The 25,676-nt window shown below is 38.2% G+C and overlaps 1 protein-coding gene across 3 annotated transcripts in view; it reads left to right on the plus strand.

Moving 5' to 3' along the window:
• The window catches only part of LOC145661541 (type II inositol 1,4,5-trisphosphate 5-phosphatase-like), a gene marked incomplete at its 3' end in the record, with an annotated part of 133,813 nt that overhangs the window by 58,233 nt on the left and 49,904 nt on the right, over positions 1 to 25,676 (plus strand). For all 3 annotated transcript variants that reach the window (XM_081726874.1, XM_081726865.1, XM_081726869.1), the window contains 3 exon segments: positions 2,447 to 2,569; positions 13,156 to 13,322; positions 21,693 to 21,835. In XM_081726874.1, the coding sequence (XP_081583000.1) occupies positions 2,447 to 2,569; positions 13,156 to 13,322; positions 21,693 to 21,835 (433 nt within the window).

Raw genomic sequence — 25,676 nt, forward strand, 5'->3', positions numbered from 1 at the left:
GAAATGTGGACTCCAAATTACAATATTGTTCATAAGTTAAAGTCAATAAACGTGTGCAAATTAAAGTCCATCGTTAAAATATAAAATAATTATCTTAAATGCGCGTTTATTTCAATGAAACTTGAGTGTATAATAACCGACTTAAGTTGCTAAATAATTAAAAACAAAAACTAAGTTCAATTAAAATCTTGATTTTTTCATTACTTTACTTCATTTCACTTGCATGTTCATCACTTCACGAAAAAAAAAAAAAAAAAAAAAAAAAAGGAAACGAATTCCATCTTCAGTTTGTAAAATGTGCAAAACAGAACTAAATCGCTCAGTTTTTTTTAGAATGAAGTTAGAACTGTGTAAAACTATTTCAGAAGGAAATAAAACCTTGAGAACTTAAATTAATTGGCTAAATAAGTGCGGATTGAGGTTGGTATATTTTAGGTTACATTCCGTCAAATTTGCATCATTTAAGTAATTAAATATAACTTACGTTTAAATAAATAAGATAGTATGTGGGTTGAATTGCTAAGAGTTAGTAATTCTTGTAACTTCCTACCGCTTAAATAACAAACTTATAATATTCCATTAAACTGCGCAGACTAAAAGTCAAATTGAGCACTGTAGGTGGTCGGATCGATCAAGGCTTTCGTTTCCAAACCTGTGAACAGCGAGATCGACGAGGTGCAATTTCTAGTTAGAATAATTGTTTTCTTCAAACTAGTACTATTAACTTCAAAATTTAGATTTTGGTTATTGCTAATTCAAGGAAGATTTTAGTCAGTTTTAAAAGACTTGATTTACATTACTATTTATATTCTTAAAAAAAAAGTGTTTTGGAAATTACATCTATTAGAAACTACTGTCAAATTATCTTGTTTGATTCAACTATCCCGATTTGCACAGAATAGCAGATCTGAATGAGGGCGTTTTTATATATAGTGTTTTGGGCAAAAGTTTTGTATGCTTTTAAGTTCTCAAGTCACTTGAGACCTATATCGTATAACCTGAGTCTAAAACATATGCTGTTTGCATATTGGTTATCTAGGGTTCAAAGCAGATGTGTGTGACAAAACAGACTTACACTTGTAACAATAGTGTGAATATGCTGCTGATGTATTAAAAGAAATTGACGCATGCTATTAAATAATTAGTCAAAACTTACCAGTGAATGCGTCGCGTTGAACACGGTATATTTAGTGATAAGTATTTAGTAATTTGAGTACTTTTTGTAGTGTGAGGTATATTCGCATATGCGTTTTCCACAATTCGTATATCTACTTCCCTGAAACTCTAGCTTATTATTTTGTGCTACAAAATATTCCTACACTCTTCTTGATATTACAGATTAAAACAGGAAACAGACAATAGAGTGTCGGACATAGCTCACTTAAACATAATGCATATAATGTTATTTATATTTATCTTTATATACAATTATATATTTACAAAGTTTTATTATTATTATTATTATTATTATTATTATTATTATTATTATTATTATTATTATTATTATTATTTTAATAATTAGTTTATATTCGGACCCAAGAGGAACGAGAATGGGGAATGGCGGAAGCTTCATAACGAGGAACTACATAGTTTATACGGTTTACCCAACATTGTTAGGGTCGTCAAGTCTAGGAGGCTTAGGTGGGCAGGTCATGTAGCTAGAATGGAAGAAAGTAGAAACGCTTTCAAAGTCTTGACTGGTAGACCCATAGGAAAACGACCATTGGGAAGGCCTAGGCGCAGATGGGAGGATAATATTAAGATGGATCTCGCAGAGATAGGAATACAAAGTAGAAACTGGATCCAATTAGCTAAGGATAGAAGTCAGTGGAGAGCTTTTGTGAACGCGGCACTGAACCTCCGGGTTCCATAGGCCATAGAGTTAGTTTAGTTTTAATAATTAGTTTATAATACTATCATATGTGGTGAGCTTATGTCCGCGACCCGAAATAGTGATAGACAAATATACACATAAAAGTCGAATATGATACTTTTAAAAAGTTAGTTTTCTTCATTTAAATTCTTAATACATAAATAATAATTAGTGTTACATTCTTAGAATATACTATTTTATGAATCAGAAATTTCACCTAAACAGTGCTTCTTTCGCATAACTCGAATTTTTCGTATTTATGAAGGAATCGGTATATTATGATTTAAACAATAAATATAATTTATTTCCGAACTTAACAGCAATATAATTTATTATATGGATTTATTTTAAAGTATTCTGTAGATTATGCTATACTTTAAGATTATCCTAAGAGTTCAATATGTCAAAGTTTATTTGCATTTTCACAAAATAGCAGTAGTCTTTGTTCCATGAGTTTCAATAGAATTGGGAATATGAATTGACAATAATTCATAGAATAATTTGGTTAGTAGTTCATAGACTTTTAGTAATTCATATAATAATTTGGAAATTTCTTTTCTTGCATATTTCCAGAAAGCAAATTCAAAGATGGAATTGATGTCAATATTTCGTCACACAAATTGAAACTTTTGTTTGAAATGACTCCAGGGAGTCAGACTAGTACCTTCGTTGGGGAAATTTTCCGATGCACCGAAGGTAAGTCACTTTACATAACGTTAAACACTTTTTAGTTACATGTGCTTACAGTTTCTAGAAATTTTGGAATTTATTTTTCTTTCTTTTTTTTCTTTTCTTTCTTTTTTTTTCTTTTTTTTTTAAAGTTGTGATTATTGGTCGATACAAATATAATGAGCACAGTCATAACTTGTCGTTAGTCGTGCTGATCAAAATCAAATCGTCGGTCGCAGATGAGCGTTGCAGTCAGCTTCGTTTTCAGTAGTGATATAAAATACCTGAGTATTTAGACAGCAGGTAAATACCCGGGTATTTATCCAGAATGGTTATTTTAGTGGGTGTCAATAGTTGGATTTCCTCCTTGCTTATTTGTATCTCCTCCAACAGGAGCACTAATTACCAACGGAAAGCCTTTTTTCTCTTGTAATTTAAGATTCAATTTGATTCATATTAAATATCGCAGTAGTGATTGCCTAGGTCATCCTGTTTTCCTTTAGCTCTATATTTACTTTATTACCTATAGTGGAAAAGAGCTGGTCATTCTACTTGTCATGAATCCTTGGGCTGGACTCTTAACGGCGTTGAATTAGCTACTAGGATTCCAATACGGAACCAAACTAGCTTTGGGACTTCACGAAAGTAGTTTAGTTGTAGACACAATTCGAACTGTTCCGGAGGAAAAGTTGAATTTTCGTCCTTGGAAATTACATTACTGCCAGGAATTAATCGCCGATAGACGTGATCATCGGTTGGAGTATGGGGAGATGATGTTTGCTTAGTATGAAGACCGGTCCGATCTTTCCGGTAGTGTTCTGTGATCAGATGAAGCTGTGTTTCATGTTGGAGGTTTGTTAACCGGCACGATTGTTATTATTGGGCAGGAGAGAATCCGGGGTGGTTGTTGAAAAAGGCTTCATCGCCCATAGATTACAGTGTTGTGCGAAATGACATTGGCGAAAGTTATGGGTCCATACGTCATTCAGGACACAATAAATGCAGAACGGTGAAAATTATGTTCACAGTATTGTATTCACGTGGGACAGTTACAACAACCTAATCTTTAGGCAAGATTGTACCGCGCTTCATTTTGCACATCAAGTCCGTGCGTGGCTTTATACCCATTTTCCAAAACGTTGGTAGGATGTCGTTCCCCTCTTGAATGGCCTGCAAGGAGTCCTGGTCTAACGCCGTGCGACTTCTTCCTCTGCGGGTTCGGCGAAAGAGGAAGTTTATCGCAGAAAACCAAAAGCTATTAATGAATTGGAGAATCGTGTTCGGGCCATTCTGCCCTCTGTTTGTTTCATAAAAATAAGAAGAAAAAGGAGGCTTATGTTTCTTCCGTGTTTGAGCCTATTGTGAGCATTTCCAAAACTTGGAACAAATTATATGTTTTATGTAGTGTCCGTTTGGCTGTAGAGATGTCTCTGCAGGTCAATATGGTTTCTATTTGTAGTATCTTACTCTGGTGGTCTCTTGTCTTTCTTTTCAAAAATACCGTTAGGCCGTCTCCCGCATCTTTTTGTCAGTGTTGTGTTGTGCTTTCCTGCAAAAGCCTCGTGTGCGGGATCTTCAGTGTTTGTGTGTAGTATTTGCTTATTCTAATACTTATTGCTTCCATCAACTATACAAATTTATACAGTCCAAAATTCCAGATTCAAAATAAATTGTTATTGTTTTCAGTAACTCATTATCTGTTTAATTAAATGCGCAAAACAATAAACTATTGTTTGGTCGGCGTATACATGGTCCTCTGGGCCGGATTACTAGTGCCTGTGTGAACTGTTGCTGTGAACAATAATAGACTAGTGATTGAGTGCTTTTTTTCTCACGAACATAGTGCAGTGTTTTAGAGATGGAGCCGCTAAAAATTAAGAAAAGAACATTAAAGTCAAAAATTATGCGCGAAGAAAAAGCCATCACAGAGTTGGACGCTACCGCAGCGGCAGCCATCTTGGTGCATCAGGCGAAGGTCAGTGAACTCCAGCAGGAGTGTTCAAAGCTGCTGGATGATATTTCGGCAGTGGCAGGAGACGAGGAGTTCGAAAATGAAGAAGAAGAGTTAGCGGAAATGGACAAGAGAATAGTGCAGATGTGTGTTCAATTGATGGATTTCCAATTGGAGGGAAGTAAAGGAGCTCAGCCTTCGTCTTCGTCTGAAAGGCAACCTGCTAGTGACGTAAGACTACCACAGTTTCAGTTGCCAGTGTTTTCGGGAAACCTCCATGAGTGGTTATCGTTTCACGATTTATTTGTGGCTTCAATACACAATAACAAAAATCTCTCAGGTGCTCAAAAGTTGCAGTACCTCAAAACATCCTTGAAAGGGGAACCAGCACAACTCCTTCAAGCGATGCAAACCACGGACAGCAACTACAAAGAGGCGTGGGACATTTTAAACGCACGTTATCACAACAAGAGGGAAATAGTGAACGCGACAATTAAACGCTTAGTTACGCAACCCGTAATACAACAAGAATCGCCAGCCGCCCTACGTAAGTTAATTGATACCACAATGGAGTGCACGCGGTCCCTCAAGGTGCTCGAGCAACCAGTCGAACACTGGGATGTTATCTTGGTTTATCATATCACGGATAAACTGGACAGTGAAAGTCGTAGACAGTGGGAACTTTCATTGAAAACAAATGAACAGCCATCATTTGAGCAGCTCGCAGAATTCCTCGATAACAGAGCCCGCGCGCTCGCAGTGTCTGCCGGCGGGAAATCGCGCGTCGCCGGAAGTAGTGAGCAAGTGAAGAATCGCGACAAAAAACAAACTTCCTCCCATGTTACCACCAGTGAACGTGGTCAAACATTATGTGACGTATGCAGTGCAATCCACCCCCTCTACAAATGTGCGGAGTTCACAAAACTCAAAGTGTCGGATCGTGTCAGCCTAGTGAAAGAGAAAAAGCTGTGTTTTAATTGTCTTCGGAAATCGTGTAGAAAGGATACGTGCGCATCTAGTACGTGTCGCAAGTGCGCTAAAAAACATCATACTCTCTTGCACTACGAGAGAGCTGAGTCACCAGTGCGTGAATCAAATATCACGGCCCATGTTGCAGCGGACGCAAGTGTACCACAGGTGTTATTATGTACTGCCATCGTGAAAGTAAGAGGAAATAATGGTGTGTATTACCCCTTCAGAGCGATGCTAGATTGCGCGAGTGAATCTAGTTTTGTCACCGAGAACTGTGTACAAAAGCTGGGTCTCAAGAAAAAGAAATCCAGTATTGTGATTTCCGGGATTACAGGAGCAGGAGTAGCGACAGCGAGTGCAATGGTGGACTTAGAGTTTCAGTCATTCGGGGGAACAAGTGAAACTTTTGAAACTCGTGCTGTGGTAGTTCAGAAGGTTACATCTGATCTACCCAAACAAAAGTGTCCTAGTGCTACAAACTGGTCTCATTTAGAGGGCCTAAGATTAGCAGATCCCACTTTCAACGTAGTGGGCCCCATTGACATTCTGTTGGGAGCGGACGTGTTTCCATCACTTATGTTGAGCGGGAAGTGTATGGGGCCACCCGGGACGCCTGTCGCATTAGAAACTAGTCTCGGCTGGGTGCTATCTGGCAATATAGGTCCGACAAGTGGGAAGCTAACTGTGACCTCACATCGAGTTTCCTGCGAGATCGATGAAGCTCTTCGCCAGTTTTGGGAGTTAGAAGAGCTCCCACTTACAAAACACATGTCAAAAGAAGAAAGGAGCTGTGAAGAACACTTCGTAGCTACACACCACCGTGACGAGCACGGAAGTTATGTGTTGAGACTACCCTTCAGGGGTAACACAGCCCCATTAGGCAGATCACGTGAAATCGCAGTGAAGAGGCTATTAAATACCGAACGGAAGTTAGCTAAACAACCCTCCCTTCAGCAACAATATCGCGACTTCATGAGGGAATATATTCAGTTAGGGCATATGGAACTCATTCCCCCAAGCGAGAGAAACATTCCAGCTGAAGCTAGTTGTTACCTACCACATCATGCTGTTTTGAAGCCCACTAGCTCCACTACGAAGGTGCGAGTGGTCTTCGATGGGAGTGCAAGAACAACTTCGGGTGTATCTCTGAATCAGAAGCTCATGGTGGGGCCAAAATTGCAGGACGATATTTTCCCGATTCTTGTTCGTTTTCGTGAGCATCGTGTTCCCTTATGTGCGGATATTGCAAAAATGTACCGGGCAGTGTTAGTGCACAAGGACGACGTCGACTTCCAAAGAATTGTGTGGAGAGATTCTCCAAGTGCTCCAATCGAAGACTACCGTTTGTTAACAGTGACGTACGGTACTGCGTCTGCTAGCTTCTTGGCAACCAGATGCTTGCTCCAGGTAGTTGAAGAAGAAGGGGAGAAGTATCCTTTAGCAGCGAAGGCGGTGAGAAGAGATTTTTTCATGGATGATTTCCTCGGAGGTGCAGCTAGTGTGAGCGAAGCAATTGAGCTACAACAACAGCTGATTCAACTTTTGCGAGAAGGAGGCTTCGAACTTCGAAAGTGGCTATCTAGCGAACCGGAAGTGCTCCAGGCTGTTCCTCCCCACATGCGTGAAATTGACCTACAATTCAACTTTGACACCGATAACAACATCAAGACCCTCGGAGTACAGTGGTCACCTGTTAGCGACGAGTTTGGGTTCAACGTAGTGCCTCCCTCTCCCCCTGCAGTGTGGACAAAACGAAAAGTGTTGTCAGAGATTGCCAAGATTTTCGATCCCCTTGGCCTTCTCTCCCCAGTAACCATCAGGGCCAAGATGATGTTACAATCATTGTGGAAGGAAAGCCTCGGTTGGGGCGACCCCCTTCCCTTTGAAACAAGTGCAGCTTGGCGAGAGTACTGCGATGAGTTGTTTGTGCTCCGTGAAGTGAAAGTCGAACGATGCATTGTGCCCTCTGACGCCGTCAGCTGTCAATTAATAGGCTTCTCTGATGCTAGTGAGCGGGCCTATTCTGCAGTCGCCTATTTACGAGCAGAGCGTCTTGACGGTCGTGTCGACGTGAGACTTATCGCTGCAAAAACCAAGGTTGCTCCCATCAAAACTGTTTCCCTACCCCGATTGGAACTGTGCGCCGCATTGTTGCTGGCCAAATTGTTAAAAACAGTTGCAAGTGCCATCAGTGTAAACGTCCAGGATACAAGGGCCTTCACTGACTCCACTGTTGTGTTGGCCTGGTTAGCCCAGTCACCTGATAAGTGGAAAACTTTCGTTTCAAATCGGGTAGCGAAAATACAAGGAATTTTGCCTTCGTCACAATGGTCACATACCAAGAGTGAAGATAATGCAGCTGATTGTGCGTCAAGGGGGTTAAAGCCCAGCGAGCTCTTAGAACATCCCCTGTGGTGGAGCGGTCCAGAGTGGTTGCGCGAAGCAATATTGCCAGAGCCTCCATATCCTCTCGCTGACTTTACTACAGAAGTGGAAGAAAAGAAAAAATGTATCACCGTTATGTGTGTGCAGTCTGAAAATGACATTGTGAACCGTTTCTCCTCCCTAGTGAGATTGAAGCGTATAGTGGGTTGGTGTCGCAGGTTTGTTTACAACTGCAGGAATCCGGTGCAGAAACGCCAGGGGGCACTTACATCGAAAGAAATGGAAGAGAGCCTTTTGTGTTTGGTAAAGGAGGTGCAGAAAAGAGAATTTCACACCGAAATCCAGTGCTTAGTGGATGAAGAGCCCATTCCCAATAAGAATAATATTTTATGCTTGTCTCCCTTCATTGACGAAAATGGCATCTTGCGTGTGGGGGGGAGATTACAAAACGCCGACATTTCTGTGGATAGAAAGCATCCCGTGCTGTTGCCCAATAAGCATAAATTAACGGAACTTCTGACCAATCACGAGCATTTAAACACTTTCCACGGTGGCCCTCAATTAGTGCTATCTACGCTACGGCAACATTTCTGGATTGTGGGTGCGAGAAATCTAGTGAGGAAGATAATGCGGAAGTGTGTAAAATGTTGTCGGTTTGAAGGAAGAACAGAGACGCAACTAATGGGTAACCTGCCCCCCTCTCGCGTAAACCCAAGCCGATGCTTTTCCCACACAGGTGTGGATTATGCAGGGCCGGTGCTACTCAAAGCCAGTCGAGGGCGCAGCCGTTTGAGGTTTAAGGCATACATCTGTCTTTTTGTGTGTTTTTCCACTAAGGCTATACACCTAGAATTAGTAGCGGATGCAAGCACCACTTCCTTTCTCGCTGCCCTAAGGCGTTTTGTGGCTCGTCGGGGCGTACCTAGTGACATCTACAGCGATTGTGGGCGTAACTTTGTAGGAGCTAGCAAAGAGCTAAAGGAATTGTTAAGAGTGAGTGTTCACACGGCCAAAAATGAAGAAACTGCTGCCTACCTCAGCAAACAAGGAATATCTTGGCATTTTAACCCCCCGTCCGCACCTCATTTTGGTGGGATTTGGGAAGCAAATATACGTAGATTAAAGCATCATTTCAAGCGCATTGTGGGAGAGGTGGCGTTGAGCTTTGAGGAAATGTATACCACGCTAGTTCAAATTGAAGCAATTCTGAACTCCCGCCCCCTCACTCCTCTATCGGATGACCCCAACGATCTGGCCGCTCTTACACCTGCTCATTTCCTTGTGGGAGAATCATTACTTTCTATCCCGGATAAGGATTTCACTTCATCCCAGCTCTCCCATCTGAAAAGGTGGCAATTGGTGCAGCAGTTGTCGCAGCATTTTTGGCGCCGTTGGTCCCAAGAATATTTGTGCAGTCTCCAGTCAAGAACGAAGTGGCGGAAAAACCGAGACAATATCAAGATTGGTGACATGGTTATTTTGAAGGAATCCCATCTGCCTCCCCAGCAATGGAGATTAGGGCGTGTTCAGTGCATATTTCCAGGAAATGATGGCTTAGTGCGAGCAGTTACTGTAAAGACTGCCTTCGGGGAGTTGAAGCGCCCCATTGCGAAGCTGGTTCCATTGCCTTTCAATACTTCAAAGTAAGGTGAAGTCATGCAAAACGCTACAACCTCGCTCATCAAGCAGGTCTTATCATTGCATATGAATATTTGTCTTGTGTGTGTGTGTTTTTTAAAAGAATTATTACGCATTATTATTATTATTTCGTTTATAGTGTATTTCTTGTGAATCTCGATCATTCCCTGTGTATGTGTGTTATTTGAAACTGGAGCGTTTCAAGGTGGGGGCTATGTTCGGGCCATTCTGCCCTCTGTTTGTTTCATAAAAATAAGAAGAAAAAGGAGGCTTATGTTTTTTCCGTGTTTGAGCCTATTGTGAGCATTTCCAAAACTTGGAACAAATTATATGTTTTATGTAGTGTCCGTTTGGCTGTAGAGATGTCTCTGCAGGTCAATATGGTTTCTATTTGTAGTATCTTACTCTGGCGGTCTCTTGTCTTTCTTTTCAAAAATACCGTTAGGCCGTCTCCCGCATCTTTTTGTCAGTGTTGTGTTGTGCTTTCCTGCAAAAGCCTCGTGTGCGGGATCTTCAGTGTTTGTGTGTAGTATTTGCTTATTCTAATACTTATTGCTTCCATTAACTATACAAATTTATACAGTCCAAAATTCCAGATTCAAAATAAATTGTTATTGTTTTCAGTAACTCATTATCTGTTTAATTAAATGCGCAAAACAATAAACTATTGTTTGGTCGGCGTATACAATCGAATTTACCAAGTTCTTGCAAACATACCACTGGAGTATCTGCAGAAGTCCGTCGCAAACATCTTCAGCTCTTTACCAGAATTAGTGGATAATGATGGTACGTATGTGGAATTGTAGCAATGCATAACAATTCTACCATTGTTAGGAAAAAATGCTTTTTGACTCTTGAAAATCTGTTAAGTATTAGAAAAAAGTTGTAAACAATTTTTAATAGGGAGTTAATTTAGTATATATATATTAAAATAGGAGGGCTTGAAGTGGGTCAGCCAATCACTCCCCATTCTTACTATACCACTGAGCTTATTTGTTTGAACAGGAACTTAATGGACGATCTTGATAGGTCAGAGCATTACTTGAAAGTAACCAGCTAGCGCTTCTGTCAACAACAGAAAGATAATAAAACAAACAAGAATGAGAATCACATAAGAAGCTAAGTTGTCAAACTTTTAGGCTACACAGTAGGTCATCATCATCATCATCATCATCATCACCACCACCAGCAGCAGCAACAGCAGCAATACTCTGCCATTATTGGCAGGTCACTTGACGAACGGAGAAGCTTCCATGCTCCAGGTCTTTAACTAACCTCTTCGTCTTCATGTAGAATTTTTCTGTTTTAATATCATGCATCATTTGTCGCCTCTTTCCTGCAACTATACCATCTACCATGTCCTTCATGACAATTTCTTCTTAGCCAATGTCCCAACCACTTTCTCCTCCTCTTTTCTACAATATCAAAAACTGTTTTTTCTCTCTACCATTTCTAACACTCTCTTATTCGTTTCTCGCTCGACCCAGCTAATTCTCCCCTTCTTCTCCACATCCACATTTCGAAAACCCCGTATTTTTCATTATTTTTGCGTAATGTCCATGTTTCTGCCCCATGTAGTACAAAATTCGCTCGAAGCATTTTATGAGACTTTTTCTCTACTCTTTATTCAAGGTTCCACAAAACAGACTTTTCTTCCTTCTAAAGACTTCTTTTTCCATTCTTGTCCTCGCTCTTATTTCACGTTCGTACTTCATATAATCACTAACAATATTACCCAGGTATCAAAAACTAGTCACCTGTTCTATTTTTCCCCCTACTATTTCTGTATCTCACACCGACCGCTTCGTTCCAATCACCATGGCTTTTGTCTTTCTAAAATTATTTTCATCCATTTTTCTTCACAGCCTTTCCTTAATTTTTCTAACATGTTACTGATTTTCTTTTCAGATTCCGCTACAAGTGTTATATCATCTGCAAACACAATACATCTAATCATTCTATCTCCTACCGAATTCCGTCTTGGTTATGTAGGCTCTTTTTCACTATCCCTTCTAAATAGAAATTAAATTACGTTGGCGAGAGACAACATCCCTGTCGAACTCCCCTTCCAATTACTCTCTCCTCTGTCTTTCCTCTCTTATTCTAATACTTACTTGTTGGTTCATATAAAAGTTTCTTATGAGTCTTCGATCTTTCCATTCCAACCTAACCTGCATTAGAACTCCCAACAACAATTCCCAATTCACGCGGTCAAAAGCCTTTTGTAGATAAATAGATACAACATACACCTCGTTTCCTTCTTCTATAAACCTTTCACCGATCACCCTTAATAGTCCAATTGCATCTGTCGTACCCTTACCTCTCCTGAATCCAAACTGATCCTCCTCAAGTTTTTCATTTGTTCTTCCGTACAACCTCCTGTTCAGTATTCGAAGCAAAATTTTTGCTGCGTGCGATATGAGATTAATAGTTCTATAATCCTCAAATCTCTGGGTTCGATTTCTTAGCCATCGGTATCACGATCGTCTTCAGGAAGTCTTTTGACTACTCTCCTGTTTCATATATTTCAATGAAGAGTCGGAACAATTCTTTCTTCTTCTTGTCTCCCATATTTTTAATGAATTCGATTGAAATATTATCTGTCCCGCTTGCCTTTCCATTGCTAATCTCGGATATAGCTTTTTCAAACTCATTCCGAAGAATACTAAACCCTTTATCATCCTCGCATATTTTATTTTCTACTGCAACATGTAAGGCACACGGTCTATCCCTACTTTCATATAATTCAACATATTCTTCCTAAGACTTCACTGCTCTCTATGACTACCTTATCATTCTTATTTTTTACGCCATCGTTATACTCCCTGTTTCATCCGAGGGTCCATAGATTTCACCTCCTTATACATTTCCTCATATTTCCGAACTGTGTCTAATTATTCTATGTCCTCACATTTTCTATTTAAATGAAGCATAACAATTGTTCCTCCAATTGACGATTTATTCTGTTCATAATATAAGTAACATGCACGAGTAACTTACGAAGTTTCTAGGATACGTACATTTGTACGAATTCAGTTCAAATTAAGAACTCCTTATATGCACAAAGAAAAGCATAACATACTGGAATATGCAATGGTTGATGTCGAAAGTTAAACATATCTTATATCTACTGTTTTGGTTTTGATTTTGATATATGTTTCGGCATGACAAATGGATTGAAGGGCAAATTGTTTAATTTCGTGTAACGTACAAATTGGCTGGCCTTCGGAAGTTTTAGAAAAGCTTTTTTAGTTTCATATGGAATAGTATTAATACGTGAAATACTCTTTAATAGTAAAGATCGAAAATTTTGTAAAATAATTATCGTTGGGTAATATAAGGATAGAATATTGGAAGGATTTGATACAATTTCACGTATTATTGAATGGAATATGTTGCGTGGTGTTGGTGTGTTTAATATGCACGTTAGTTTAGAGAATGATTTTTGATTATCAAAAGAGTTTCAAAATATTTTTTGTTAATGCCTTTATATGTGTATACCATAGAGAGCCCTGTAGTATATATATATATATATATATATATATATATATATATATTGCATATCCACTTTCCTTAGATTAAAAGATGCCGTATGTCTGAATAGTGAAGTGTCTTAGAAATGTGATACAAGAGGAATAGAACTGACTAATATTTTTCGTTACTACAGTTGTTTCCAAGAGGCGGGAACCGCTGTCAGAATTTCAGTGGCTTCAGAAGTACATTGCTGGCAATCGAAATAGTGGTGGAAATTTGGAATTTGAGACGGAGACATTAAAGGAATTAAGTCCAGGAGAAGCATGCACAGTTAATGAAAAAGCCAGTGATCCAACTAAGGTAATTATTATAAAGAATAATATTGTAGATGCACTACTCGCTCTGCCAATATAAGTAGCAAGTAACATGTTATTACGGACAATATTCTCGTTCCCTTTCTTCCATATTGAATTCGTTCCAAGTGATGATAGATTCGTCCTCTCTGGACCAAAGTCTACATATACCAAATTTCATGCCTTTAATCTACGGATTCAGGACTAGACTGTAATAGTCGATAAATCTCTTTCCCTCAAGTTTGGGTAATTAAACGCAAAGGAATGTTTCCTATGTGACGCGTAAAAACGCGTTAAATACTTAAAGTGTGTACAAACTAGAAACAACTATACAAATTAAAATAAAATATATTTTTTTTCTTGCTGGTTACTGTTTGGTTTAAGACAAAGACAAATATTGTAGAAAGAAGTCGCTTCGAAATTCGTATGGGCTTTCGCCGAATTTTGCAGTTTTATAAACTACATTATTGAGTGCGTAAAATAGCTTGTATAAATAACAACTTAAGTATTACGACTTACGAGCTTGATTATGTTTAAAAACCATTTATTCATGTTTTATGTTTGAAATCCTCTGTGGGCGACAAAAGTTTTAGGCTAGGGAAGTGATGGTGAAATGAGAGACAATTGCACAGTGCATGTCTGATAGTTTTCTGCATTCACAAAGATCCACTGTGGATAGCGTGCGCACCTTTGCCGTGAGAGACCAAGGTTCGATTCCCGGCGGCAGCTCATGTGGTTCGGATCCCACATTAAGCTGTAGATCCACGTCTCATATAACCTCGCTGCTGAACGGCACACTAAACTCAGATCCACTCCACTCCATCAAAGCTCGTAAACCACTACCACAACAGCCTCCACACGAGACGGAGACTTCCAGTTTTACCGCACATCATTCGGATTTGGAAATGACTTCAGCCGTAGATGATCATTCAGCTCCAGTTTCAAGCCCTCCCACTCTCAGTTTCAGCTAATCATTTCCGAAAAGTCATTGTCGTTGTCAGTAGTCGATCTACCCTCCTCATCTTATCAAGAATATCCCATCACTATCATTTCAAAATTTTCCGCGTCTAAACGACAAATAACATTTCTGTGACGGTATGAATGGCGCCACAAAGCATGATATAGATCTTGCTCTTGCCATGGTTTTCTATGGCTGTACCATCCCATTCAGAGGTAGGATTAGTGCACTTTCAAAACTGTAAAATAATGCGACCTGCGTATACCCCCCCCCCCAAAAAAAAAAAAAAAAAAAACTTCCTGACAAAGTGTTGAATGAAGCTTGCAATAGGGTTATTCAAATAACCATCAAAGTTGGTACAGATTGCGTTTTGTGTGTAATTGGTTGGAAAAACGAATCGATCAACAACAAAATTGTAATGGATATGGAATTAGTGGCAAAGTTGAAAGTTTCTGAGCTCTTTGTGACGTTGTCAGTGAATCAAGAAAGCTAGCAAAAGAACGATACAATGTGAATATTTATTGTACTGTTTCAGACAGTGCGAGTAACATGGTTAAAATGGTAAACATAAAGTCCTTTAGATTCTGCCTGTAATACGCATACTGGATACTGGAAATCTTCTAGCCAAAAACCTGCTGAAAAAAAAGAAAAGAAAATATCTCGTTTTAACATGGTGTTGAAGACTTTTTGAGCACTCAGATACGAAACATGAACTTATAGATAATAATGGCTGTAAAGTACTCTATACCTCGCTGGAGTGGCTATAAAATACTTGCATACCTCGCTGCAGATATTCGCTGGTACTCTCAGAGAAATGCCTGTGTGTTTCTCTGTAACTATCTAAATAGAATGAACAAAGTTGCTGCGAGTGGTTAGGCTATGACAGTTCCTTTCTCACACCAATTTCCAAAAGCAAAAAGTCGTATTGCAGATAATGAATTTTCGTCTACCTGATATTCATATGAACCTCTTCACGCATGTAGTAAAAAGAAGAAGTGAATCCTTGAATATATACAGTCTTGCTGCTAATGATCTGCACCCAGTGTAACATGCTATCCAGCAATATCGAGAAAAATGTGGAAAATTTGAAAAACTTCAGAAGAAAGAAATCATCATGCACTCGCTACTCAGCAACATTAGTAATTTTCGGAAATTGCTTTGTAGTTACTGAACATTCCAGGGTCTTCAGCGCAAATTGAAAGACTTTACCAAAATTGGTCCTTTGTCCATAAAATCACAAGGAACCAGCTCAGCTTCCAACATTCGAAGTAACTGCTTCAAATATTACACATTCAAGGTACAAAATCACACCAATGATAATTATTAGTGTGATTAAGGGTATTGTGTTAAGTACCTGTACATCAGGTATGTCAAACTCAAGTTATGCATGGGACCAATTCACCCCGAGCCAAATCAACGACGGGCCTCACCTTAGAGGAAATGATACATTATATTTCAATGTTACAAAATTTAATATTGATAAAATAAATTTGTAAGTAGTAAAACATCTTACTGGTGTTTTTTTTGTCGAACTGATATACATTTTGAGAAATGCAGTAATTATGCTGTCTGCCAACAGTTAGATCTTACGTGCCATGTAATTTTTTATTAATCAGATCATTAAAAAAAAATATTCGAATAGAGATCAAAAAATTACACTCAGTCATGAAACAAGAACATATTGCTAAATAGCCAAGTGAACAATTACAGAATTATACTTACATTACTGATTTTTCCTTGAGAATTGGTATCTCTTCCGGGAAACAAGAGTTTCAATGTCAGCTACATGATTCTGTGAAGATGCTATTTTCAGGATGAAAGACAAATGCTCTGCTGTAAGTCTTGATCTATGAGGAGTTTTGTTTGTGTTCATAAGGAAAAATTATTGTTCACAGAGATAGGTGGAGCCAAACATGGCTAGTATTCTCGCAACAAACTGACGCATTGCAGGGTTTTGATTTGGCAAGTAAGAAAAGAACTTAGGGATTCCTATTTCATTATATTTGTCTTTCAACACAGAATTAGTTTCATTTGGATGCTACTATCTGCCTTCTGAACGTCGAAGGAGAATGGAGCACTAAACAAAGAGAAATCACTCTCACACGATTCGAAATCTTCAAACCTATTCTCAAAGTCATTGATTAATGCCTTTATGTGGGAACCATAACGGGTGAAATCATAATCACTGGGAGACTTCTTGAAATCCTGGCAGATAGAAAAATGAATTAAGTTGCCATTGCTCATCTGTCCTTTCCAAAGCCTGAGTTTTAATTTAAAGGCCTTAATATTGTCACACAAGGAAACTACAACCTGATTTTTCCCTTGTAACTTCAAATTTAAATCATTTAAATACCCTGTTATGTCCACCATAAAGGCCAAGTCCTGTACCCAAGTATCATCACAAAGTTTCTCAGGTGATTCGCCTTTCATTTCCAAGAACATTTTAATTTCTTCCCGAAGAAGCCAAAACCGCTTTAAAACACTGTAACATGAAAGCCAACGAACCTCTGCATAGTATGGTAGACTCTCAAATTCACTTCCGATGTCACGAAGTAAAGATGAAAACTGACGTTGATTCAACCCCCGAGAACGAATCTTTCTCTTCCAGAAAGTAAAAGTAAACATGGATTACTGGGAAACTTCGATATGCGAAAAATCTCAGGCAGTGAAATAGGCCGGCGGGCCGCAAAGCACGGGCTTCCGGGCCGCATGTTTGACATGCCTGCTGTACATGATAAACTATAATAACCATGGCATGTAACAATTTTTTTTTTTTTTTTTTTTTTTTTTTTTTTTTTTTTTTTTTTTTACAGTGAAAAGTGAAGGTAAAATAATAATGGCTAAATGAAGTAATATATTTCGTGTTTTTGGGACTTGGGAGAAAAACAAATAATTCGAAAGTAAGTATTAAAAAAAAGTTCTGTATGTTTAATTGAAACATACCTAGGTATACATAACAACAGTCATCCTTCTCTTTTAATATACGTTTCAAATTACAGCGAAGGATGAATCTGTTATTAAAAATTGGAAATGTGATCACAATAAATTGTTATAATCAAAAGGTTACTCAGTATTTTTAAACATATGTGAACCAATAGGTATACTTTTAAAATGTATATACTTATTTGTTTTATTTACGTCAATAGGTGGAAAGATGCATTAGGGCCGAGAAGTGGCTATAAACAATTGATCTTTTAAAAAAAATCATGCTTAAATATGGAAGAAAAGTAAGCTTAAAGTACAATATAGAATAAATGGTTTTAGTTTACTTTTTTTTTCTTCGTGGTGTTAACTACTTGTAATTTACATTTAAAAAAAGAAGAAGAAAAAATATAATAAGTAAATTGCTTTGCCTCTCCTTACCAAACTTCTTTAGAATGGAATTTACGAAATTTGTCCAAAAATTAGTTTGTCATGTTCAATGTGGTTAAAAATTCCAAATCCCATGTTTCAAATGTCATCCCTTTACGTCCAACGATTCAGAAATCAATATATATAATAAAAGTAAGTGTGGTTTGTCCGTGCGTGCCACAGAGGCTCCGAAACCAAGACCCGGAGCCCCATAGTGGTTATATGCTATTGTAGCCCTGTATCTCCCATTCATGAAGAAGGTCTCGGTTTGGACCAGCAGAAGTCCTAGAAGGAGAAAACGCCCTAGCAACCGTGTTACTGTGCTTTAAAAAAAATAAATAAATAAATAAAAAAGTTAAGTTTTAACGACAATGCGTGCATTCTTTTATTTTCAATTTCAATGTTGCTCTTCTTTCTACACAAATCATTATTGATCGAATATTCAAGAATGCTCTAGAATTATCCAAAATGACCGATATTAGTGTCAAATTCATATTTTTCGGGGTCGCTGAGCTCAATGGTGAAATTCAAGAATGTGTTTACTTTTAAATTTAGCTCCCATCAGCTAAGGAACGGGCCTCATACTAAAAAGGGTGCCGAGACATGTAAAAAATAATCTAAAATGACCGATATTTGTGTGAAATCCATAGTTTTGTCTACATTCACGTTTTTTTTTTTTTTCTTTCTTTCTGTTTATTAGTAGATGGTTCTATTGTGGTTAAAAACAGGTTAGTTAATGGTTGTATAAGTATAAACCATGTTTACTATTAAAGTCATCCCAATGGAAACACATCTACTTTGTCGGATATGCATTCACACAAAATAGATCCAATTTTAGAAATGTTTAATTTTCCTTTCGTTGTTCAGTTGGTTTACATAGATATTTTATCTGACCCGTGCGGAGAACGGACATTTCAGCCAATTAAACCTGAAATGATACGAAATGTTAACGTGAAATAAAAGCAAGGATAGGAATGGCGAAAGAAGCCTTTAGTAGGAAGAAAAGTGGAGTATTGTACTGTATGGGTCAGAAACATTGACATTACGCAAAATGATGAGAAACGACTGGAAGTTTTCGAAACGTGGATGTGGAGAAGAATGGAGCGAATTAGCTGGGTCGAGCGGGAAACGAGTGAGGTGGTGTTAGAAATAGCATGGGAGAAACGAACAATGTTACCTCATATTAAGAAGAGGAAGAGAAGAAACTGATTGGGGCATTGGATAAGAAGAAACGGTATCATGAGTGACGTTTTCGAGGGTATAGTGCCAGGAAAGAGAGGGAGACCACAATTAATGGACGATATCAAAACAGAAAAATCGTACGTGAAGACAAAGATGTCAGCGGAACACCGTGGAGAATGGAAGCTTCTCAGTTGCAGTAAGTGACTGTCAATAATGGCAGAATACCTATGATGACGATGGTGGTGAAACCTGAAATTCATATAAAATGCTCCGAGGTAGAAGTCATAGTTAGTACTTCCTATATTTCGAATAATGCGATGTTCGTCGCCAGGGCTTCTGTTCCTTCTGTTTCTGATATTGCTTTCTTTGTTGACCATATTTTGACCATTAGATGAAATTCCACAAAAGAGGTGGAAATTGAGAAACACTTTAAGGTTATCACTCTCTATGAAAATTTACTATTTACATATAAAACGAGTCCTGACTGACTGACTAACTTATTAACGTCCAGGCCAAACTACTTTAGATATTTAAAATTTGGACAGTATACATTATTTCTAATTTAAGATATAACTAAGGAAGGATTTTCTTGGAATTTCGACGAGAAAAATGCTAACTGCGGTAGCAGTTATTATAATAAGATGCTAATATCTTGGAATCTCCTTAGGTTAGAAAATGAAATTCAGTATTTGGACCTCATTTAAAATAATTAAATAGGTGTTTAAGAGTGTGTGTAGAAGAGAAAAGCAGAGTGGGGTTTGCAATTATTGTTTTAAGGTTACATGTTTCGAATCCCTTAAGGTTACAGATATGAAATTCAGTATTTAGTCTTACTCGTTTCAATCTATTCGTTTAAATTTACTGGAGAAATAGAGTTCAATTCCTGGTGAGAGTTCATGTAGCTGTAGGACACTAAACACGTGGTATAGCATTTCTTGATAATTTACCTATTAGGGGAAAAAAAGTAGGAAGAAATAGGGGTGAGAGTTGGAGCTATTGTAATAAGATGTTCATATCTCATATTCTCTTAAGTTTAGAAACATGAAATTCAGTATTTAGGCTTTTCATTAAATATAATTAAACGCATACTAGTATTTCAGTATTCTTTGATATTAGACCTAGAAGGACAGAAAAGGAAGTGACAAGGAAAAGGAGTGAGACGGTTCACTAACATGGGTCACATATCAGAATAGATTGCAGCATATGTTTGCTTATTTTAAATGGGAAGTCTAAATAAATTTTATGTCTCTGAACTTAAAAGAATTCTGAGATGTGATCACTTTATTATTGGAAATTCAACTTGGAAGTGAATGAAATGGAAGTTGCATTTTTTATAAGATCTCCATATTTGGGAATCCCGTAAGTTTAGAAAAATGAAGTTTGGTATTTAGACTTCTTCTGTTGTACATGTTTTTGTACATGTTTTTGTGCGTTTCGTGATATTTAATATAGAATTAGAAAGTAGAACTCGCGTCGTTCTGCTGTCTTCATTCACTCGACCCGACTGAAGTTTACCGATAATGCATGAAGTGTGATGCGAACAGCCGTACACATGAAAGTATAAATGTGATATGAATTAAACGTTATTATTCCCGATCTTTGAACGGGCTCTGCTAAAAACAAAAGACAAATAAAAAGTGAACCGTTTCTGGTGATTTTTTTTAGAACGTAGTACATATGTTGAAGAGTTTCATCGTGTCATTTTGATTAAAATGCATTTCTTAAGAGAGAGGAGAGGTTCAAAATTTATGCTAAAGATAGTCTCTCTCAATAACTTCTCATTAAAAATAAATGAACAGCTGTCTCAGCGTTTTTGAAAATTTCGTTTTTAAAGGATGAATTTTCCCCCCTTACACGGTTATGCTCCAAGGCTGAGAGAAATGATAATGGACGAAAATAGTGGAATTATGAAGGTGAGAGGAAACGGAAAAGCCCCGAGAAAAGAACGCAGTGTGTTTGGCCACCACAAAACCTATTTCACGCGAGCTGGAATCGAACCGGGGACACCCATTTTAGAGGTAAGCTCTCTACCACTGAACAACAGTGGCCTCAGAGGTGCAATTTCTATATTATTTTCTTAATATATAAAAATGACATCGAAGTTGTTTGTCTCAACAAAATAGAAAAACTTCTGAGCCGTTTCAAATGAATTATTGAACATGGCACTTAACTCAAGCCGCGTATATACTATAACTTTCATTAAAATACGTACCCTAAGGGGAAATGAGGGTTTAAAATGTACGCCAGAAATTGAGTATTTAACAAGTCCTTCATGTTAGGGAGGTGAAAAACTCCCTATTGAAACGAAGTGGACATGTGCTTCAATGTTTTTGGAAATTCTGCTTTTACGGGGATGTAAGTAAAATTCATCTGTTCTTGGAAAACTACAAAGAAATAAGGGACTGCGTTTTAACATGAAGAAATTTTTAAAAAATGTGTTGACAGAGGTAGTACAAAATGCTAGTTCTGTCAGAAAGATAAACCTCTGAAGAAATTTCACATGCTAGAAATGGCAGCTGAATACTCTCATACTCTCATACTCTCATACTCTCATACTCTCAACTTTAATCCACTTTATAGGAAATCGAAAGCTGAGTTAGAATTTTACCGACGTATATACTTTTAAAGGTATAAAATAAGGTGGAAAAAATCGTAGCTAGTGCAATGTTAGTATGTGTGTTACCTTTGTAATGGGATGTAGGAGTCAAATTGATGTCAAATACGGTATAGGGCAAATTATACGTTAGGTGTGAGACATTTTTTCGGTGGAGGTACAGGGTATTTTAAAGGGCCAGTTCTTGTAATGAGTGTGTGAATCTTTGGGGGTATTTTTATTAATTTTGCTTGCTTTATGTTAATAGAAATCTCAATTTCATGACCTTTCAGATGTTAGAGTTGGACAGCCCCGACATAGTAATACCACGTCAAAGTATTGCAAAAGGAGCTACTCCAATTGCAGCAAGAGAAAGCGTGGTGCGTTACCAGATGGCAATGAAAGAAGATGATTTCACAGACACACAGATCTTTAGGTGAGGGTTATCTGTTATTTATTAATAACTGCTTAACAAATTCGACGCGAAAACTTGGAATCTGTATATTAAAAAGAAGAAAAAGAAAACTAAACAAAGGGTCTTCCTTAGTAAGGTAGTGAAATCGGCCCTTGATCCAAATTGGATCATTAATGACCCAAAATGTTACTTTTGACCTAAAACTACCTCAAAAAAATTTCGACCCCATACCCCCACCCTTTACCGAATTATCGTATTATACACGCTTAAAATTGAATATATATATCGGGTGTTACAACTATTGGGAGGTGACTCCTGCTACTGAGACAAGAAAAAAAGTTCTCTTGAACTTTCGGCTATCGGACATAGTTTCGGATCTACAAGGTACCGAAAGCGTGGGAAAATGACTTTTGGACGCCAATAGTTCGGAAACTATCCAACGTAAAGAGGGCAGGTAAAAAATTCACTGAAGAAGTCATACCTGCTGTATTGAATTTTTCATGTTTCACAATCCTACTATGCACGCGCAAGGGATTCTCCAAAGGAACGTAGGGAGTCCCGAATAATCTGCCAAATGAAAATTGGTCTAAATGGATATGAATTAATAGGGTTTCTACCAAGTAACAATAATTCGTTTGTATTAAGTCGATATCTGGAACAAATACAAAATGGCGGACATCTTCATGCCCGTTGTGTGTGGTTGCATAATCGCCAGGTACGGATGCAGGCCAACAGTGACGTTCTGAGTATTTAGTGTAACGAATTTGTACTCAAATGCTCTAGAAAGACATCTGTAGTGTCGGTAGAAAACAACAGATGAAGCAGGGTGATTCACATGTGTGGCAACAATTAACGAAAAATGCCCAGAAGTACACTCATACTCAGTGAACGTGAGTTCAAAGCGTCGGAAACGTAAGGAATAGCATCAAGAACATGAAAGCCATTGTCAATTCTCCAATAATATTTCATCAATCTGGTGCAATATGATGTACATGGTTGCATACCAATAAGGATGCAACAATTGATGCCAAGTTGAAGTTGTGCAAGGTGACTGACTAAGAAACTGGGTAAACTAAATGAATGTCAGTAGTGGGATCGTATGATCGATATTGAAATGTGGCTAATGTGTGTGGTGATATTGACATGTAGCTAATTGACAAATTTCAACATGTCCCACTACTGCTGAGACACCGTCCCACGTGCGAAAACTAGGAAAATAACGTTGTACATTCTGCTATTACATCTTGTGCATTTTTTTGGTAGAACGTAATTAGAACACGATTGTATCAATGTCCCTCTTTGTTTGGGACATTGTCCCACAGTCGACACATATGAAAATCTCTCTCTTAATCCATGGTTCAAATTCTGATAGAGCGTGAAAATAAACTTGTATAATGTCCCACGTCTTCTGGGACATGACGTACTCGAAATATAGGAAAATACCTCCAGAAATTCGCACATAGTGCACATGCCAAGACAAAGACGAAAATGAACCAATTTGGCACATGTAACACTACTGCTGGAACATCATATAACACATGTAACACCATACATAAGGAAAATAAAACGACATGAGAAATAGGAAGAAGCGTCTTAAAGCTCTGATTGTTTACAACTGTGCAGTAGATGTAACAAAATGAAACACATAAGCATGTAGGGAGGCTCTACAAGAGCGCTTGCCAAACAAAGTGAGTACTCCTAAAAGAAATGAATACAGAGAAATTGAGGCTCCCTCGAAGCCTCAGGGCTAGAGCGCTTGCTTTTGCTCGCGTGGTCGCAGTTTCCAATCCTGCTGGGAGACCAAGGACTCAGATTCAACACCTGAGTAGTTATTTTCCTATTTTTTGCACGTGGGACGGTGTCCCAGCAGTAGTGGGACATGTTGACATTTGTCCATTAGCTACATGTCGATATCAACACACACACTGGCCACATTTCAATATCGATCATGCGATCCCACTACTGACATTCATTTAGTTTATCCAGTTTCTTAGTTAGTCACCTTGCACAATTTCAACTTGGCATCAGTTGTTGCATCCTTATCGATATGCAACCGTGCACATCATATTGCATCGGTTCGAGGGAATATTATTGGTGAATTGACAATGGCTTTCATGTTCTTGTCGCTAATCCTTCCATTTCCGACGCTTTGAACTCACGTTCACTGAGTATGAGTGTATTTCTGGACATTTTTCGTTAATTGTTTCCACACATGAGAATCACCTTGCTTCATCTGTTCATCCCTACCGACACTCCAGAAGTCTTTCTAGAGCATTTGAGTACAAATTCGCTACACTTAATACTCAGAACGTCACTTTTGGCCAGCATTCGTACCTGGCGATTATGCAACCACACACATACGGGCATGAAGGTGTCCGCCATTTTGTATTTGTTCCAGATATCGACTTAATACAAACGAATTATTGCTACCTGGTAGAAACCCTATCAATTCATATCCATTTAGACCAATTTTCATTTGGCAGATTATCCGGGACTCCCTACGTTCCTTTGGGGAATCCTTGCGCGTGCATGGTAGGTTTGTGAAACATGCAAAATTCAATACAGCAGGTATGACTTCTTCAGTGAATTTTTTACCTGCCCTCTTTACCTGTTGGATAGTTTCCGAACTATTGGCGTCCGAAAGTCATTTTCCCACGCTTTCGGCACCTTGTAGATCCAAAACTATGTCCGATAGCCGAAAGTTCAAGATAACTTTTTTTCTTGTCTCAGTGGCAGGAGTCACCTCCCAAAAGTTGTAACACTTATTTTGCAACACCCGATATATATATATATTAAATTTTGGTAAAGGTGGTCGAAATATTTTGAAAGTTTCACAGATTGTAGATACTGTGCAGGTGTGAATGTGAGATTTTTTCAAAAACACAGATGCGCATTTTCTTTGTTTTTCTTTGCGTGTTGAAAATTTCAAAAGAAAAAAATCTTTTTTTTTGCGGCGGGGGGGGGGGGGGGAGGGCTTGCTGATTTTTGGTTAAATTTTTTTGTAATATTCTTAGGTACAGCATATATTTTTTCGGCGCCTGAAAGTAATGGTAACATTGTCAAAAAGAAATAAAACTGAAAAACGTGTTTTTGCACTGTTTTCCGACCATTTTAGTGCCCTCAATTTCAAATGTCAAACATTTCTGTGCCAGAGTTCACGATTTTTTTTCCCCCTGTGTCCCTACTGCTTCTATCGTTCTTCGGCTTCATCAATTGTATCCATTTCGGAACAAATGCGCCAAATATGTCTCGCCCAATCTTTCACTTCAACTAACTCTTGCCCAACAAAGTTACACACACCTTGCATGGTCTTCTCATATCTACCAGTGGTTGCTTCATGGCCGGATACAGTGGCGCTCTATTATCCGCATCGGGAAACGGCGACTTGCTAACAATGAATACTGTTTTCAAACAAATGACGCTTGGAATACGTACTAGAGGCAGTGAAAAAGCAAGATACGCCTACTTTTTTTATGTTTTACCAGGAACCGATATAACTCCACGTACCTTGTTATTGCAGAGGAAGCTGAAATTATTTGGATAACTATCGGATAACAAAAAACGCGTTTTATTTGAGATATTCTGTGTACCATATTTACCAATTTACTTTCTTTGTTATGTTTTTTCTTCGGTGATGTAAGCTGCATTTCGTTGCTATTTAGTTTCTTCATTTGCAAGTATGCACACCTTATTCCAAAAAGGTTGAGCATATCGATTACGGCTGTTTCGAGGCAAAAAGTTTCCAAGTCCAACTTCGAGTATCTACGAAAACAGTTAACGAAAGATGCCAGATTCGAGCCCCCAATCCAACCTTCGCAATGGGGAAATTTGTGCAGATGTGTTTGTTCCTCTTGTAGGTACT

Source organism: Thermobia domestica, chromosome 1 (genome assembly GCF_964235325.1).
Source record: "Thermobia domestica chromosome 1, izTheDome1.hap1.1, whole genome shotgun sequence".
NCBI classification, from domain to species: domain Eukaryota; kingdom Metazoa; phylum Arthropoda; class Insecta; order Zygentoma; family Lepismatidae; genus Thermobia; species Thermobia domestica.